Raw genomic sequence first — 17843 nt, 5'->3', positions numbered from 1 at the left:
GTGCCAGACAATGAGCACATGGGGCCGTATGGGGCCTGAACTACTAACAGTGACAATAGTTACTAAATAATACCATGATGTTAGTTTACATCTTCTTGGGTGCCGAGTGCCTGAGGTTACAGGGTGTCATGACCCGCTGCCCATGCTATAATCCATCCCAATGTCTGATATACATATATTACAGCCCTGCAGTCCCGCTGCCCATGCTATTATCCATCCCAATGTCTGATATACATATATTACAGCCCTGCAGTCATGGGCCTAGATGTTTTCTTACCTCCAGGTGGGGGGATACAGGCGGGGAGAGTCTCTGTGACTGGGTCTCCATAAACCTCGACCTCACATAGTGTCAAGGCTTCTCCACGCCCTGGGATCACCACGCTGACGTACTGACCTTCCATCCCATCACAGCAGAAAGGCAAGTTGGCATTTGAAACACTTGTGACCTTGCCACACCTGAAAGAGAAAACCAGTAAAACTCTCTGATGATCAGATCCCTGACAAGATGTGGCACTAAAGAGGATCAAAAGACGGGACATTGTGGAGGAACAGAAGATGGGACATTGTGGAGGAACATAAGACGGGACATTGTGGAGGAACAGAAGATGGGACATTGTGGAGGAACAGAAGATGGGACATTGTGGAGGAACATAAGACGGGACATTGTGGAGGAACAGAAGACAGAACATTGTGGAGGAACATAAGACGGGACATTGTGGAGGAACACAAGACGGGACATTGTGGAGGAACACAAGACGGGACATTGTGGAGGAACATAAGACGGGACAATGTGGAGGAACAGAAGATGGGACATTGTGGAGGAACATAAGACGGGACATTGTGGAGGAACAGAAGACAGAACATTGTGGAGGAACATAAGACGGGACATTGTGGAGGAACAGAAGACAGAACATTGTGGAGGAACATAAGACGGGACATTGTGGAGGAACACAAGACGGGACATTGTGGAGGAACACAAGACGGGACATTGTGGAGGAACATAAGACGGGACATTGTGGAGGAACATAAGACGGGACATTGTGGAGGAACAGAAGATGGGACATTGTGGGGAAAGACAAGATGGGACATTGTGGAGGAACAGAAGATGGGACATTGTGGAGGAACGTAATGGTGCGTTTACACAGACAGATTTATCTGACAGATCTTTGAAGCCAAAACCAGGAACAGACTATAAACAGGGATCAGGTCATAAAGGGAAGACTGGGATCTATCCTCTTTTCAAATCCATTCCTGGCTTTGGCTTCCAAAATCTGTCAGATAAATCTTTCTGTGTAAACGCACCCTTAGACAGGACAAGTTTTGGTTTGGTCTGCAGGAAAGGAAAGAGTTATTGGTGCCTAGTATGAACTTACACTGGGTTATTGTTGTTGGGGTCGTTACCGATTCGGATCTCAGCTCCCATCAGCCTCTCTGGACAGCAGTCCTGCCTATTTGTTAGGACGACAGTTGATATTTTGTATTTCTTTTTCAGGTTGAGCTTCCACCAAGGATTCTGTGCACCAGAGGTGTGAGTGCAGGAGCCCTTGCTGTATGTTCCATCTTTGTTCCCATCTATGGCATTTTTGGCGTTTCCCCCATATCCTACAGAATCCTGGGAAGCTTCTCCATCTCTTGCTATATTTGTGGCTGAGGAAATAAGAGCAGAAGAGCTGTGAGGTATATGGAGCTGTGTGAGTCCTGTATCCGCTGTGTTCCTGCTGTCTGTATCTCCTCATAACTCACAGAAAACATTAGAAGAAAGAACTTGGACTGAAAAATAAATGCAAATAGGTGGATGTTCTTGTAAGATGCCATTCACATTGCATTGGATATTATAGTTCCATCACAAGATTGAGAAGAAACAACACTCATGTTTATCCTCCTACAGAACAATGTGACTCCACCCGACAGAACATAGGAAGGAGCAAGAAGCCGCTTGTAGGCTGATCGTCTGCTGCTGGAAGTCACTGTAAGACTATGTTCACACTACATAAGCTACATAGTAATCACGGCTGTTGTTGCCGACTTGCAATAACAGCCATGATTACTACATAGCTTATGTAGCGCTGGCTTCAATGCAATCGTGGCCGGAGTGTATACACATAGTATACACTCCGGCCAGGATCCCTAGCGGTGCCACTGCTATGCATTAAATATCGGCCGCAGAAAACCATGGTAGTGCTCACAATGGAGTGTGCGGCTCCGGCCGCACGCTCCATTGTGAGCAGTCGGGAATTCTGATGCGGGTGTGCACGGATGCGCTTGCATCAGAATTCAGCAGCGCTAAGGATCATCCGGCTGCTACCACAGTACCAGCAGGCATGATCTTATCTGAAACTGCCCATTCTATGACCCGGCTGGGTCACAAAACGTCTGGTGTCTTACAACATCTGAACATAGCCTAATCCTGGACAATTACCAGACAATGAGCACATGGTGCCCTATGGGGCCAAAAATACTTACAGTAACAATAGCTACTAAATAATACTACGATGTTTGGTGCTGAGTGCCTGAGGCTCCAGGGTGTCATGACCCTCTGTCCATGCTATAAGCCATGCCAAAATCATATATATATAAATTACAGTCCTGAGTCCTGGGTGCAGATGTTTTCTTACCTCCAGGTTGGGGGATACATCTCACAGTCTCTGTGACTGGGTCTCCATAAACCTCGACCTCGCATAGTGTCAAGGCTTCTCCACGTCCTGGGATAACCACGCTGACGTACTGACCTTCCATCCCGTTACAGCAGAAAGGCAAGTTGACATTGGCAACACTCGTGACCTTGCCACACCTGAAAGAGAAAACCGGTAACATTTTGTGAAAATCAGATTCTTGACAAGATGTGGCACTGCAGAGGAAATAACATGGGGCATTGTGGAGGAACATAACATGGGGCACTAAAGAGGAACACAAGATGGAACATTGAGGAGGAACATAACATGGGGCATTGTGGAGGAACACAAGACGGGACATTGTGGAGGAACACAAGACGGGACATTGTGGAGGAACACAAGACAGAACATTGTGGAGGAACACAAGACGGGACATTGTGGAGGAACACAAGACAGAACATTGTGGAGGAACACAAGATGCGGCACTAAAGAGGAACATAACATGGGACATTGTGGAGGAACACAAGACGGGACGTTGTGAAGGAACACAAGACGGTACATTGAGGAGGAACACAAGACGGGACATTGTGGAGGAACACAAGACGGGACATTGTGGAGGAACACAAGACAGGACGTTGTGGAGGAACACAAGACGGTACATTGAGGAGGAACACAAGACGGGACATTGTGGAGGAACACAAGACGGGACATTGTGGAGGAACACAAGACGGGACATTGTGGAGGAACACAAGATGGTGTGGTGGCTGCTGTCACGGCCGCGGCGGCGTCCCGTGCTCCGGGCCGCCGCCGCGACTCCCCACTGCCCCATGCAGCAGCCGGTGTCCGTAGGCAGGGACCCGGCGCTGCTGTCACTTCGGCCCCGGGGGGCGCCTTACCTCTCCACGCTCCTGTCCGTCGCTGTGTCGGCCGGCGCGCGCGTCCCCGCCTCCTAGGGCGCGCGCGCGCCGGCTGTCTCAGATTTAAAGGGGCAGTGCTCTCCTAATTGGTCCATGTGCACAATCACTCCCTATAAATTCCAGCCCTGCCCCACTACAGGTGTTGGAGCCTCTACATGCTTCCCATAGCGTTTGGCCCAGCTCCCTGTTGTTCCTGTGTCCTGTCCGTTACCTGGTCCCTAGTCCCTGTTCCTGAGTCCTGTCCGTTACCTGGTCCCTAGTCCCTGTTCCTGGTTCCTGTTCCCCTGTCACTCCACTTGTTCCTGTGTCCAGCTTGTCACGTGCTCTCTCATCTGCAGACTATTGCCTGTGCCATCTCCAGCCACGCCTCGCCTGCCGACACCAGCAACCAAGCCAGGGGTAGCGACCTGGGGGTCGCCTGCCGCAGCAAGTCCATCCCGCCTTGCGGCGGGCTCTGGTGAAAACCAGCGGCCCCTTAGACTCCGCTCCCTGGTGAGGTTTGTGCCATCGCTGGTGCCGGTCCAGTGGAGCCACTACTCCGGGCGTTACAGTAGGCTCCAACCATGGATCCCGGCGAGGTGCCTGATCTCCGTGACGTCGCCAGAGTGGTCGCGCAACAGGCTCAACAAATCCAGCAACAGTCGCAGCAAATCCAGCAATTGACTGCCGCCCTACAGCAGCATGCTACAGCCCAGCGCTCACCACCACCAGCAGCTACCTCGAGACTTCGACTGGCCCTCCCGACTAAATATGGAGGCGATCCCAAGTTGTGCAGGGGATTCCTGGCTCAGTGCACCATGCATATTGAACTTTTAAGTAGTCAGTTTCCCACCGAGCGCTCTAAAGTGGCTTTCATCATCAGCCTATTGGAGGGTAGAGCTCTGGCCTGGGCTACGCCGCTGTGGGACCGAGATGACCCTGTTGCTGCCAATCTCCGAACCTTCCTGGCCGAGTTTCGCTCCGTCTTTGAGGAACCTGCCCGTGCTACTTCAGCTGAGACAGCTCTCCTCAACCTCTCTCAAGGGAGCTCCTCTGTTGGTGACTATGCCATCCAGTTCCGCACCCTGGCAGCTGAATTGGACTGGAACGAGGCCGCCCTATTAGCCACCTTCAAGAAGGGCCTTTCCACTCGAGTGAAAGATGTGCTCGCTGCCCGAGACCTTCCTACCTCCTTGAACGAACTCATTCTACTGGCTACCAGAGTCGACACCAGGTTTTCCGAGAGAGAGGAGGAGGTCCAACAAGAACGGCGTCTGAGTCTGCCCCGTCGCCATCCTCGGTTGGCACCGGTATTCCAAAATCCCGTTGCTCCTATGCCCCAGTCGTCTCCAGAAGTGCCTATGCAGGTGGATCGAGCTCGCTTGACGACTGAAGAAAGGGCCCGTCGACTAGAGCTGAATCTCTGCCTATACTGCGGTGGCGCTGATCACTTTCGGCAGAGATGTCCCCAACGTCCTCAGCGTCCGGGAAACGCTCGCACCTAGGTCCAGTGGGAGAGGTCTCCCTAGGTGTGAATGCCACCTCTCCAAGATTGACTATGCCAGTCTCCATCCTGACACCCTCAGGGCAAGTTCTCCAGACTACGGCCCTCATCGACTCTGGCGCTGCTGGCAGTTTCATTTCTGCTTCGTTGGTCCAAAGATGGCGGCTACCCGTGATACAGCTAGCCCAACCCCGGTCTATCTCTTCGATCACGGGCGAGATTCTTACCGAAGCTGTGCACTGCCAGACTGAACCCCTAGTCCTCCAGGTGGGCGCCTTACATCAGGAGAGGATCTCCTTCTATGTCTTGCGCCATTCCTCCTCCGCCATCTTGCTGGGTCTTCCTTGGCTGCAATTACATACCCCTAAGCTGGACTGGAGAACTGGGGAGGTTCTCAGCTGGGGCCAGGACTGTCCTAATAGGTGTCTGAGACCTCCTCAACCCAAGTGCTCTACGAGGTCACCTGCTAATGCCAAGCCTTTGTCTGGTCTACCGCACGAATACCAAGACTTTACTGATGTCTTCTCGGCCAAGGAGGCAGACTCTCTACCACCTCATCGGTCCTATGATTGCCCTATAGACCTTCTTCCTGGAACTTCTCCCCCACGTGGTCGAGTATACCCTCTCTCTGTGCCTGAGACGGAAGCTATGTCCTCCTACATCCGGGAGAACTTACAGAAGGGCTTCATCCGTAAATCCACGTCTCCCGCTGGCGCTGGATTTTTCTTTGTACAGAAGAAGGACGGTTCCCTCCGCCCATGCATAGACTACCGGGGCTTAAATAAGGTGACTGTCAAGAACCGCTATCCTCTTCCGCTAATCCCAGAACTATTCGACCGTCTCCGTGGAGCTAGGATCTTCTCCAAGTTGGATCTCAGGGGAGCGTATAACCTGATCCGTATTCGTGAAGGAGACGAATGGAAGACCGCTTTCAACACCAGAGATGGGCACTACGAATATCTGGTCATGCCATTCGGCCTATGCAACGCCCCAGCGGTCTTCCAGGAATTCGTGAATGATTTATTCCGCGATCTCCTCTACGTTTGCGTCATTGTCTATCTTGACGACATCCTGGTCTTCTCCCACGACCAGCAGACCCACGTGTCCCATGTACGACAGGTTCTACGGAGACTACGGGCCAACCGTTTGTATGCCAAGCTGGAGAAGTGCGTTTTCCATCAGCGCAGCCTGCCGTTTCTTGGATACATTGTCTCCGACCGGGGCCTACAGATGGATCCTGCCAAGCTCTCAGCTGTTCTCCAGTGGCCTCGTCCTGAGGGACTTAGAGCTATCCAACGATTCCTTGGATTTGCCAACTACTATCGGCAATTCATCCCTCACTTCTCTACCCTGGTTGCACCCATAGTGGCTCTCACAAAGAAGAAGGCGGATCCTAGACGCTGGCCTCCCGAGGCCGAACATGCCTTCAATAGCCTAAAGTCTGCCTTTGCCTCCGCTCCTGCTCTAGTCCGCCCGGATGTCTCCAAGCCGTTTTCTCTTGAAGTTGATGCTTCCTCTGTGGGCGCCGGAGCAGTCCTCTCGCAAAGGGACACATCAGGCAAGACCAGAACCTGCGGGTTCTTTTCTAAGACTTTTTCCCCTGCCGAGAGGAACTATACTATAGGAGATCGGGAACTCCTGGCTATTAAGCTGGCACTGGAGGAGTGGCGTCATCTCCTAGAGGGGGCTAAACATCCCGTTAACATCTACACGGACCACAAGAACCTCCTCTACCTCCAATCGGCTCAACGCCTCAATCCCCGGCAGGCCAGGTGGTCCCTCTTCTTCTCTCGGTTCAACTTCACCATTCATTTCCGTCCAGCCGAGAAGAATATCAAGGCCGATGCGTTATCCCGAGCATCCGATGTTATGGGGCAAGAGGAATCTCCTCGACACATAATACCTCCCGATCGCCTAGTACCAGTTGCCACTTCTACTCTGCAGCAGTTGCCTCCCGGTAAGACTTATGTGCGCCCCGCACTCCGTAAACGCATCTTGAAATGGGGTCATTCCTCTATGGTGGCCGGGCATCCGGGAGTTCTAAAGACCGGGCAACTGATCTCCCGCCACTACTGGTGGCCTAGCCTACTCCAGGATGTCAAAGACTTTGTGGCGTCCTGCACCATCTGTGCCAGAAACAAGTCCTCTCATCAAAGACCTGCCGGCCTACTTCAGCCCTTGCCAGTTCCAGACCGCCCCTGGTGTCATATAGGCATGGACTTTGTCACAGACTTACCTCCATCTGCGGGTAACACAGTCATCTGGGTTGTCACGGACCGCTTCTCCAAGATGTCCCACTTCGTGGCTCTTCCTGGATTACCATCATCCCCTCGCCTGGCCCAGCTGTTCTTTCAGCATATCTTCCGCCTCCATGGTCTTCCTCTTCATATAGTCTCTGACAGAGGCTCACAATTTGTCTCCAGATTCTGGCGTGCTCTCTGCTCTCTACTCCAAGTGAAGCTGGACTTCTCTTCGGCCTATCATCCTCAGACCAATGGGCAAGTGGAGAGGGTCAATCAGGTCCTTGGCAATTATCTTCGACATTTCGTCTCCGCTCGCCAGGACAACTGGTCCAGTCTGCTTCCTTGGGCAGAGTTTTCCTACAATCTTCTGGACTCGAGCTCCACAGGCAAGTCACCCTTCTATGTGGTCTATGGACGTAACCCTCGTCCTCCTCTGCCTCTCTCTCCATCCTCTGAGGTCCCAGCCGTGGAGGAGTTGTTATCGGACCTGCAGTCAATCTGGGAACAGACTCGACAATCTCTGCTCAAGGCATCTGTCCGCATGAAGGACCAGGCGGATAAGAGAAGAAGACCCGCCATGAATTTTCTCCCTGGTGACAAAGTCTGGCTCTCGGCCAAATATGTCCGACTCAAGATTCCCAGCTACAAGTTGGGTCCTCGATTCCTCGGTCCTTTCTCGGTGCTAAAACGCCTCAACCCTGTCACCTACAAACTCCGCCTACCCCCTACGATGCGGATTCCAAACGCCTTCCATGTCTCCCTCTTAAAGCCAGTGGTCCTCAACCGGTTCTCCGATAAGGCTTCGCTCTCTGCTCCACAAGCCGTCTCTGATGACGTTTACATTGTCAAAGACATTCTGGCTATGAAAACTGTCAGAGGGAGACGATCCTTCCTAGTGGACTGGAAAGGATTTGGTCCTGAGGAGAGGTCCTGGGAACCCGAGGCTAACATCCTGGACCAAGACCTCATCAAGAGGTTCCTACAGGCCAGAAAGAGGGGGAGGCCAAAGGGGGGGGGTACTGTCACGGCCGCGGCGGCGTCCCGTGCTCCGGGCCGCCGCCGCGACTCCCCACTGCCCCATGCAGCAGCCGGTGTCCGTAGGCAGGGACCCGGCGCTGCTGTCACTTCGGCCCTGGGGGGCGCCTTACCTCTCCACGCTCCTGTCCGTCGCTGTGTCGGCCGGCGCGCGCGTCCCCGCCTCCTAGGGCGCGCGCGCGCCGGCTGTCTCAGATTTAAAGGGGCAGTGCTCTCCTAATTGGTCCATGTGCACAATCACTCCCTATAAATTCCAGCCCTGCCCCACTACAGGTGTTGGAGCCTCTACATGCTTCCCATAGCGTTTGGCCCAGCTCCCTGTTGTTCCTGTGTCCTGTCCGTTACCTGGTCCCTAGTCCCTGTTCCTGAGTCCTGTCCGTTACCTGGTCCCTAGTCCCTGTTCCTGGTTCCTGTTCCCCTGTCACTCCACTTGTTCCTGTGTCCAGCTTGTCACGTGCTCTCTCATCTGCAGACTATTGCCTGTGCCATCTCCAGCCACGCCTCGCCTGCCGACACCAGCAACCAAGCCAGGGGTAGCGACCTGGGGGTCGCCTGCCGCAGCAAGTCCATCCCGCCTTGCGGCGGGCTCTGGTGAAAACCAGCGGCCCCTTAGACTCCGCTCCCTGGTGAGGTTTGTGCCATCGCTGGTGCCGGTCCAGTGGATCCACTACTCCGGGCGTTACAGCTGCTCTGTTGCACCTGTGACCGGTCACTTGCTAGATGGTACTGTGTGACGCCACTACTGTGGTGGTTGGCCTGTGGGATATAGCTCAACCAGGTGGCAGGTTGTCATGACGCCAGTGCTTACTCAGCACAAAGGTATGGAGGCACACCTGCTTTTAATCTGTGGGTGGCTATACTTTCCCCCAATGGTCGGTGACCTGCCAGGCTGTGAAGGGTCCCTTGGGCGCTTATCACGGTGGTCCAAAATGGAATTGGGACCCACCCGGACTATTGATACCGCCACCCACAGAAAGGGGAGAGGACCCAAGGACGGTGTGGCTTGTGTGTGTAGGTGCTGGTGCAATAACCACTGAGTGCTAGTAAAATAAATAAATAGTAAATTTCTTTACTAGCAAGTCGCTGTGAAACAAGATAAATAGTGACTGTTGAGATACAGACTTGTGTTCACCAGATCTGTACTGATAGATACCGAGGCAGAAAGTTAGATAGCAGTGCTGACTTGGTTGCATGTTGAGAAGAGTAGAGATTTCAGAGTAGTGGAGAGGAGTTTGTCCTGAGAGTCCCAACCCAATGTAGTACTGTGCTCTGCCGAAACTTTAGAAGAGGAATACTTGAAAGAAGAAGAAGAAGAATACTTGTGCCTGTGTTTCGACCTTTGTCAATATACCACCTTTTGCCCTGCAGTCTCGCGGTACAAATCCTATCAGGGTGACACAAGCCCCAGTCTTGGTAACCTGAGTTGAGCTAAGTATCTGTGCATGTCTCAGTGTCACCTGCGTTGCGAGATTACATAGGCTCTTGGCTGCTTTGCTCAATCTGGATCAGTTCCTCTGCTCTAGCATACTGTCCTGCACTGTGTTGAGATGTTCACAGCATGGGTTGGGGTGAACCCTGACTTGTCCTTTTTAGGTGTTTAGTACTGCATTGTAGGTAGAAGTGTTGCTTTAGAGAATAAAGTCTCTGTGTTCTCCATAAGTGTCTGTCTACTTCCACACTCCAGACTAGACTAACTTGACCCCAGGGATTATGGTAGTGACTAAATCCCATACCGTAAAGGGACCTTGCTGGGGGCGGGCACACAACTCCCAGGCAAGCCCCGCGCCGGCCGGATTTCATTGGCTGCTCCACTCCAGGCTTCTTAGCAGTCAAAATCAGAACCTGCCGGCCCCCCGACCCTAATCCAGTCGTTTAGTATTAGGATTAGGGTTGGGGGTTGGTTTAGGGTTACGTCCCACTGATTTCTCATGTCTAACCCTCCCCACAGCCCCAACCCCAACGGTAACCCTAACCCTCCTGATTAGCACCAACTCCGAGGGTTAGGGTTGTTGTGTGGGAAGGGGATAGTTAAGTCATGTAGTAACCCTAATCCGACCCCCAACCCTAACCCGAATACTAAACGTTTGGATTAGGGTCGGGGGTCCGGCAGGGTCTGATTTTGACTGCTAGGATGCCAGGAGTGGAGCAGCCAATGAAATCTGGGGCGGAGCTTGTCTGGGAGCTGTGTGTCCGCCCCCAGCAAGGTCCCTTTACGGTATGGGATTTAGTCACTATCCAGGGGTTATGTTGTGTAAGTACAGAAGAGTGCACAGAAGAGAGGAGAGCAGAAATAGGTAGGTAAAGAAGAGCAGCTCTCATTGGCTGGTACAGATCAGGTGATACATAAACAGTAGCCCATAAGAGGACCTGTCACCCCCGGTGCCGGGGTGAATGGCTCCCGACCTCGCTAGAGCCCCTCATACTCACTTGACCGCGCCGGGTCCCGGCCGAAGAAGTGGGCCCTAGCGGGGGGTCTGGAGCCTTTCACCCCGGCACCGGGGGTGACAGGTCCTCATTAGGTGACTACAGCTGTGCAACATAAAACAATGTTTAAACATATCAGTGACACCTAGTGGTAAAAATAAAGAATGCAACTTAATTACCACTAAAGAGATAACTACCTGACTGGTGGCTAAAGCACTTATCTGTGGGACACCACAATGGGACATTGTGGAGAAACACAAGACGGGACATTGTGGAGGAACACAAGACGGGACATTGTGGAGGAACACAAGATGGGACATTGTGGAGGAACACAAGACGGGACATTGTGGAGGAACACAGAACGAGACATTGTGGAGGAACACAAAATGGGACATTGTGGAGGAACAGAAGATGGGACATTGTGGAGGAACACAGAACGAGACATTGTGGAGGAACACAAGACTAAACATTGTGGAGGAACACAAAATGGGACATTGTGGAGGAACACAAGACGAGACATTGTGGAGGAAAGGAAGACGGGACATTGTGGAGGAACACAAGATGGGACATTGTGGAGGAATGGAAAATGGGACATTGTGGTGGAATGGAAGATGGGACATTGTGGAGGAACACAAGATGGGACATTGTGGTGGAATGGAAGATGGGACATTGTGGAGGAACACAAGATGGGACATTGTGGAGGAACACAAGATGGGACATTGTGGAGGAACACAAGATGGGACATTGAGGAGGAACACAAGACGGGACATTGTGGAGGAACACAAGGCGGGACATTGTGGAGGAACACAAGGCGGGACATTGTGGAGGAACACAAGACGAGACATTGTGGAGGAATGGAAGATGGGACATTGTGGAGAAACACAAGATGGGACATTGTTAGTGATGAGCGAGTACTAAAATGCTCGGGTGCTCGTTACTCGAGCCGAGTATTTCCTGATACTTAAGTGCTCGTTTCCAGTAACGAACCCCATTGAAGTCAATGGGAGACTCAAGCATTTTTTGAGGGGACTCAAGTTCGGTAGAGAGAAGGTCGTGTGAAAACCTGTCAACCTCAGAAATTGATGGAAACACAATGGAAATGGAGAGGAAACAGTAGGGGCAGCATGTATGGATGCCTCTGAGGCTGCCTAATGGCACCATTATGCCTAATTCTGTGAAACAGCCTGGTTAAAACAGAGGTAGGCATTGGGACCACCCAAAAACTCAGCCTGACACAGCATGGCAGTGAGAACACAGGGAACCATTAAAACAGAGGTAGCTTATCATGAACCACCCAAAAATTCAGCCTGACACAGCATAGCGGTGAGGACAGAGTCAACAAGGTAGAAGTGGTAGCCAGTCAGCCTTCCAAAAATTATACCAGACCTAGCATGGCAGTGAACTCAGAGAGAACCATTAAAAGTGAGTGAGGAAGAAAGTGAGCCTCCCCAAAATTAGGCCAAACACTGCATGGCATTGAGCACACAGAGAACTGCCGGGATCAGCAGTAGCCAACATGGAGGCCAGGCAGGAGCAACAGTAACCAACATGGAGGCCAGGCAGGAGCAACAGTAACTAACATGGAGGCCAGGCAGGAGCAACAGTAGTTAAAGCGTAACTGTCATTTCAGGGCCATTTTTCTGAAAACATTAAATATCACCAGTACAAGCAATTTTAAGAAACTCTGTAATAGGTTTTATAAACCAAAAGAGTTTCCTTCTGTACTGAAAAAGCAATCTCCCAGCCTTACCCCTCACATCAAATGAAGCAGGATTTCTGTCTCCATTATGTGGCTATGGAGAGGGGAGGGGCTGTTAGGAGTGACTGAGCACGGAGGATTTCTGCACAGCACAACACCCTGCAATCTTCTCTCAGTAAGTTCATAGATAAGCACTGACCTTTCTGACACCTGAATTTAGCGTTTTAGGAGCCCAGAGAGTCTACAAACAGCTGACCTTCATGTCACCTCTTCCTGCTCCCTCATCTCCCTCGGCCCCTCCCCCCTCCATAGGCGTACAATGGAGAGAGCAGAGCCCGTCTTCACTGGCTTCTCTGTAATGAAGACGTGTTTGCCTGATAATGCACAGATAAGAAGTCGGGGGGGGGGGGGGGGGGAGGCTGGGAGATTGCTTCTTGAGTACAGAAGGAGGCTTTTTTGGCTGATGAAACCTATTACAGAGTTTCTTAAAATCGCTTATACTACTGATTTCTGCAATAAAAAAAACATGACAGTTACGCTTTAACATGGAGGCCAGGCAGGATCAGCAGTACCCAACATGGAGGCAAGGGCAGGCACACCAGTAGTCAGCAGTAGTCAACATGGATGCCAGTTAAGGCCCAGCAGTAGCCAACATGGAGGCAAGGGCAGCACGGTGGCTCATTGGTTAGCACTGTAGCCTTGCAGCGCTGGAGTCCTGGGTTCAAAGACGACCAAGGACAACATGTGCAAAAAGTTTGTATGTTCTCTCCATGTTTGCGTGGGTTTCCTCCGGGTACTCCGGTTTCCTCTCACACCCAAAAACATACAGATAGGTGAAGCGCTGCGGAATCTGTGTGCGCTATAGCCCAGCAGTAGTCAACATGGATGCCAGTAAAGGCCCAGGAAAAGTCAACATGGATGCCAGTTAAGGGCCAGCAAAAAGGAGGCAAGGGCAGGCACACCTAGTGAGGCTCCCTAAAACTAGGCCAGACACTGCAGGGCCTTGAACACACAGAGAACCATTACAAGTGTGTGAGGAAGCTAGTGAGCCTCCCAAAAATTAGGCCAGACAAAGAGAGCCATTACAAGTGAGTCCACCCAAAAATTGGAGAGAGTCCAGGGGCTGGGATATATAGTGGACATGAACCCGGGTGCTGACAGCTAACTGGCTAGGCCAGTTGTCAGTCAGCACTCACCATCAAGGGTAGAGTTGATGCCTCTCGACCAGGGGTGGTGAGGCCCCAGCCACGGCTAGACAAAAAACAAAACAAAAAAACAGCAGGCTGGTTGGCGTGGGCGGGATTGGCGGGCCCCCGTCAACCAGTCCCGCTCCTCCGCAGACGTAGTGTGATGTCAGAGCATGGCAGTGAGGACACAGAGAACAATACAGTCTGCTTAAGAGGCCTAGGAATTTGATCAAATACACTTTCAATCCTTTAAAGAGTCTCTAAGAGACGGCAAGTGCGGTAGCCTGTGTATTAAAAAGACCTGGTCAATCCTGCCTTCAAAAAGGCTACTAAAACATCCAAGAAAGGAAAGAAGCTACTGGTAAAAAGACCTGGTCAATCCTGCCTTCAAAACGGCTAAAACATCCAAGGAAGGTAGAAGGTGCTGTTCAGCAGTTTGAGCACCGCCTGTTGGCGCTTACCCACGGCAGTGCTGCTGCGCCTAAAAGTAAAATAGCCGGATTATGGTTAGATTTAGCCTCACACCCTCATGCAGTTGTGCGTGATAGGCATCTCTTTGGAGGTAGGGACGAAGAATAACAATACAGAGGCCCCGAGCTAAAAAATGAAAGGACGGTAGAGAACACCCACAAGTTTACATCCACAGGTCATATGGTTTGAAATGGATAACACAAGGATGCTAAATTAGGATCCACCATTATCACTGTCTTTTTCTTTGAACAGTGAAAATTGCACTTTTATTGAAGTCGATTTGATTTTAAAACTTAAATTGAAGGGTGTGGCTTAGCTATGGATCCTTGAGGACGCATCTTGTCGGAGCTCCGGGCCACCGCACGCAGATCCACCCTTACATAAGCCGGTTACAGCACACTCCAGATGGCAAACCGCAAGGAAAAGACAGTGGGGACATCCCAGCACCCGGCTACCCGTTCGGCGGTGGCGTCCGCCCGCATAGACAGGTATTTCCAGCCGGCAGGATCCGGACCACAGGCCGCTGGCAGCGGCAACATAGCGCCTGCTGCACATCCGGCCCCTTCTCCCTGTGCCCTCCCGAGCAGCCAAACTCACCTGCCGGTGTCCTGGGCAGACTCCGATACCAGGGATGATGCGGGACGAACGGACTGGCCGGGGGCTTCCAGGCCGCAGCCCTCACGCGACCGCTACTTGTCAGGGGAGGCCTCCTCACAGGGTGACACGCGGCCCTCGGACTTCCAGCTCCTGCGGGAGCTTATACAGGCCCTGCCCACGAAACAGGACTTGGACGCGGTTGTATGCCGCATAGAATCTGCGCACCAGCAGGCGATAGCGGAGGTGCGCACAGAGGTGGAGGAACTGGCCCAGCGCACCACGGTAGTGGAGGGATCATCCGCCATTTTGTCCTCCAGGGTGGATCTCCTGGAGAGTGACATGGCGCGCATCCGCCAACACTCCCGCCATCTCACACTTCTCCTAGATGACCAGGAAAACAGGGGGAGGCGAAACAATGTACGTATAAAAGGCCTGCCGGAGCTTCGGGGGGCGATGAACTGCCTCGCAGAGTGTCTGAGCTCTTCAACATGGCTACCTCCAGACCTCTGGATTCTACTTATGCTATTGACAGAGTACACAGAGTGGCGAGAGCACCGGCGAGGGAAAACGCCGAGCCAAGAGATGTCTTGTGCCGCTTACACTACTACTTAGACAAGGAGAGCATACTGGCGGCCATGAGAAATTCGGGTACTATTCAGTATGAGAACGCGACAGTGCGCCTCTTTCCTGACGTCTCCGCCCGCACGCTCTCTATGAGACGCCTTCTGCAGCCGCTCCTGACAATAATTAAAGAGGCCGGGGCATCCTACAGGTGGGGCCATCCCTTCCAGGTCATGGTGCGCAAGGACTCCGCTACATTCTTCCTCAGATGTCATGAGGATCTCCCGCAGCTGTTCACCTTTCTGGACAGGCCTCCCATCTCCGTTCCGGATTGGCTGGCTGTGGACCTGCCGCCACCAATTGCGCAATTGCGCCGCCGCAGATCCAGAGTCTCCACCGATCTGCCCCATTCCCAACCTGTCTCGCCCCCACCAATCGTGGACCTCTCTCTGGGACTCCCGATGGAAGCTTAGAAGTCGCGGCTGCGACACAACTGTATCCGCCTCTACTGTTTTTCCACGATCCGGTCTCCATCTCCAGATACACCCGCGGGTGCTGACTAGAAACAAGTTTCCACCGTGTCATCAGCCGTCCTTGTTGTAATGGCCCTGCTATTTGTCCACTTTCCTGGCCTCGACGGGGTTGACACAGTCGTACTGCCTCCCTGCTTTCTGCGAGGATCTGTTTATGGGGGATCCGTACTCTGTCTGTGCTGGTTTCGTCGGCCATCCCTATAGCTGGGCCGACACAGGGATGGACTTCTGTTTTTAGTCTGCTCGCACATTATGTTTCCACTCATGGGGACTGCTCAGTTCGATCTGCTTGGGTTCACTTTTACCCGCATATGTTTCGCACTCTGGTGCCCACTGGTGCCTTCTGGTGTTGCCTCATTAAGTTTTTTCATTGTTTTTAGTTGTAACTTAAGTCTTTGCCCTGGGCCCTCTGCACCCTAACACCCATTGCTGTGTTGGGGATGTGGAGGCTCAGTGATCGTTTTGTTCTGAAGGGTTTTGTTGGATCTGTAGGTTGTGGCTCGGGGCCCCTCACCCCATGGTTTTCTACGTCTCCACTCTATCTGTCTTTGTCTCTCTTTTCCTTTATTTCCTTCTGGGAGCTCTGCCTCCGTTGAACACGTATTAGTGCTACCTGTCCTCTCCTTCTGGTTTCCCCCCCTTCTGTCCCTCCCGGGTTTTTGTCCTTTTCCTCCTTCATCCTTTTCCCTTCGACCCTTCCCTCCTCCCATCCGTTTGTTCTCCCGTCCCTCCTCTCCACCTTCCCTACTTTAACCCTTCCTCCCCCCCTCCCCCCTCCCCTTTTTTTTTATCAACGCACAGGTATTTACCTTTGCCTCCCTCTATCTTCCTAACTCGGGCCAGGCACATGCGATGCAGACGTACCTCGATGCCATTGATGACTTTAAGGAGGGGATACTGGTCGTTGGTGGAGATCTTAACTTAGCGTTGGATCCATCCTTGGATACCTCTAGAGGATCCTCACATGTTAGTCGCTCACACTTGTCCCGCATGAACGCCCTACTACACGAACACCAGTTAATTGACACATGGAGACTTGGCCACCCCAGGGACAGGGACTACTCCTTTTATTCCCCAGTACACGATACCTACTCAAGGTTAGACTATCTTCTGTTGAAGCACGGACATTTATCCTTATTCAGAAATGCAGCGATTGATACCATTACGTTCTCAGACCATGCCATGATCTCTCTCACTCTGGCTCTGCCGGAACCGTACCCCGTGCAATGGCAGTGGCAGCTTAATTAATCTCTGATCCAGGATATTGTGGTCCTTGCGGACCTTAGGCAGTCCCTGACCGAATATTTCAGTACCATTGGAGGTGGGGAGCCCTCGGCTATGGTGGTCTGGGAGGCGCATAAGTGCGTAGCTAGAGGGATCCTGGTGAAACACGGGGCGCGCCTTAAACGGGAAAAAGCAGCTAAAACGACCCGTTTACTGGCAGAATTACGAGACCTAGAGCAGGCCCACAAATCTGCCCCTACGGAAGATATTACGGTGAGGCTACTGGCTGCTCGGGAGTCCCTCCGCACTCATCTACTGGACAAAGCCAAAGCCACATTGGTGAAATGTAGGCGCCATTTCTATGAGTTTGGGAATAAGTGCGGACGGACCCTTGCTAGGGCACTGCGAGCTCAACGTACCCGGACCTATGTCCCCCAAATCGTTACTGACTCAGGAGGACGGGAGCACTTACCGGCTGGCATTGCGCGGGCATTCCGCGACTTCTACGCTGCTTTATACTCCACAGACCAATCTAATCCCCTTACACTCAGCCACTCTTTTCGCTCCCGTATCAGGGACTATCTAGCCCGATCTGGCCTCCCACGTCTCCCTGAGGAGGCTCTCGCTGCTCTGGAAGAGCCGCTTTCTGACACAGAACTCCGTGCGGCCCTTAAGGCTTCCAAGTCCGGGAAAGCACCGGGCCCTGACGGATTCTCCCTGGGATATTATAAGGCACTTGAACCACTACTAACCCCCCACTTCCTAGAGGCATTTAACTCACTCCCTGAGGGCACCTCGCTCCCCACTGACACCACTAGGGCGGTCATTTCAGTCATCCCTAAAGAGGGGAAAGACCA

General features: G+C 52.4%; 1 protein-coding gene across 1 annotated transcript in view; it reads right to left on the bottom strand.

Moving 5' to 3' along the window:
• LOC138782896 (uncharacterized) overlaps window positions 1-17843 on the bottom strand; it is a 128853-nt gene that overhangs the window by 72128 nt on the left and 38882 nt on the right. The window contains exons 6-8 of the mRNA XM_069956838.1: window positions 2616-2791; window positions 1374-1647; window positions 278-456 (exon numbers count right to left, since the gene is read on the bottom strand). Of these exons, the coding sequence (XP_069812939.1) occupies window positions 278-456; window positions 1374-1647; window positions 2616-2791 (629 nt within the window). The remainder of the gene's footprint in view (window positions 1-277; window positions 457-1373; window positions 1648-2615; window positions 2792-17843) is intronic.

The sequence above is a fragment of the Dendropsophus ebraccatus genome, chromosome 2 (genome assembly GCF_027789765.1).
Source record: "Dendropsophus ebraccatus isolate aDenEbr1 chromosome 2, aDenEbr1.pat, whole genome shotgun sequence".
NCBI classification, from domain to species: Eukaryota; Metazoa; Chordata; class Amphibia; order Anura; family Hylidae; genus Dendropsophus; species Dendropsophus ebraccatus.
The sequence above is the reverse complement of the archived record's forward strand: the minus strand, read 5'-3'. Positions and strand labels throughout refer to the sequence as shown.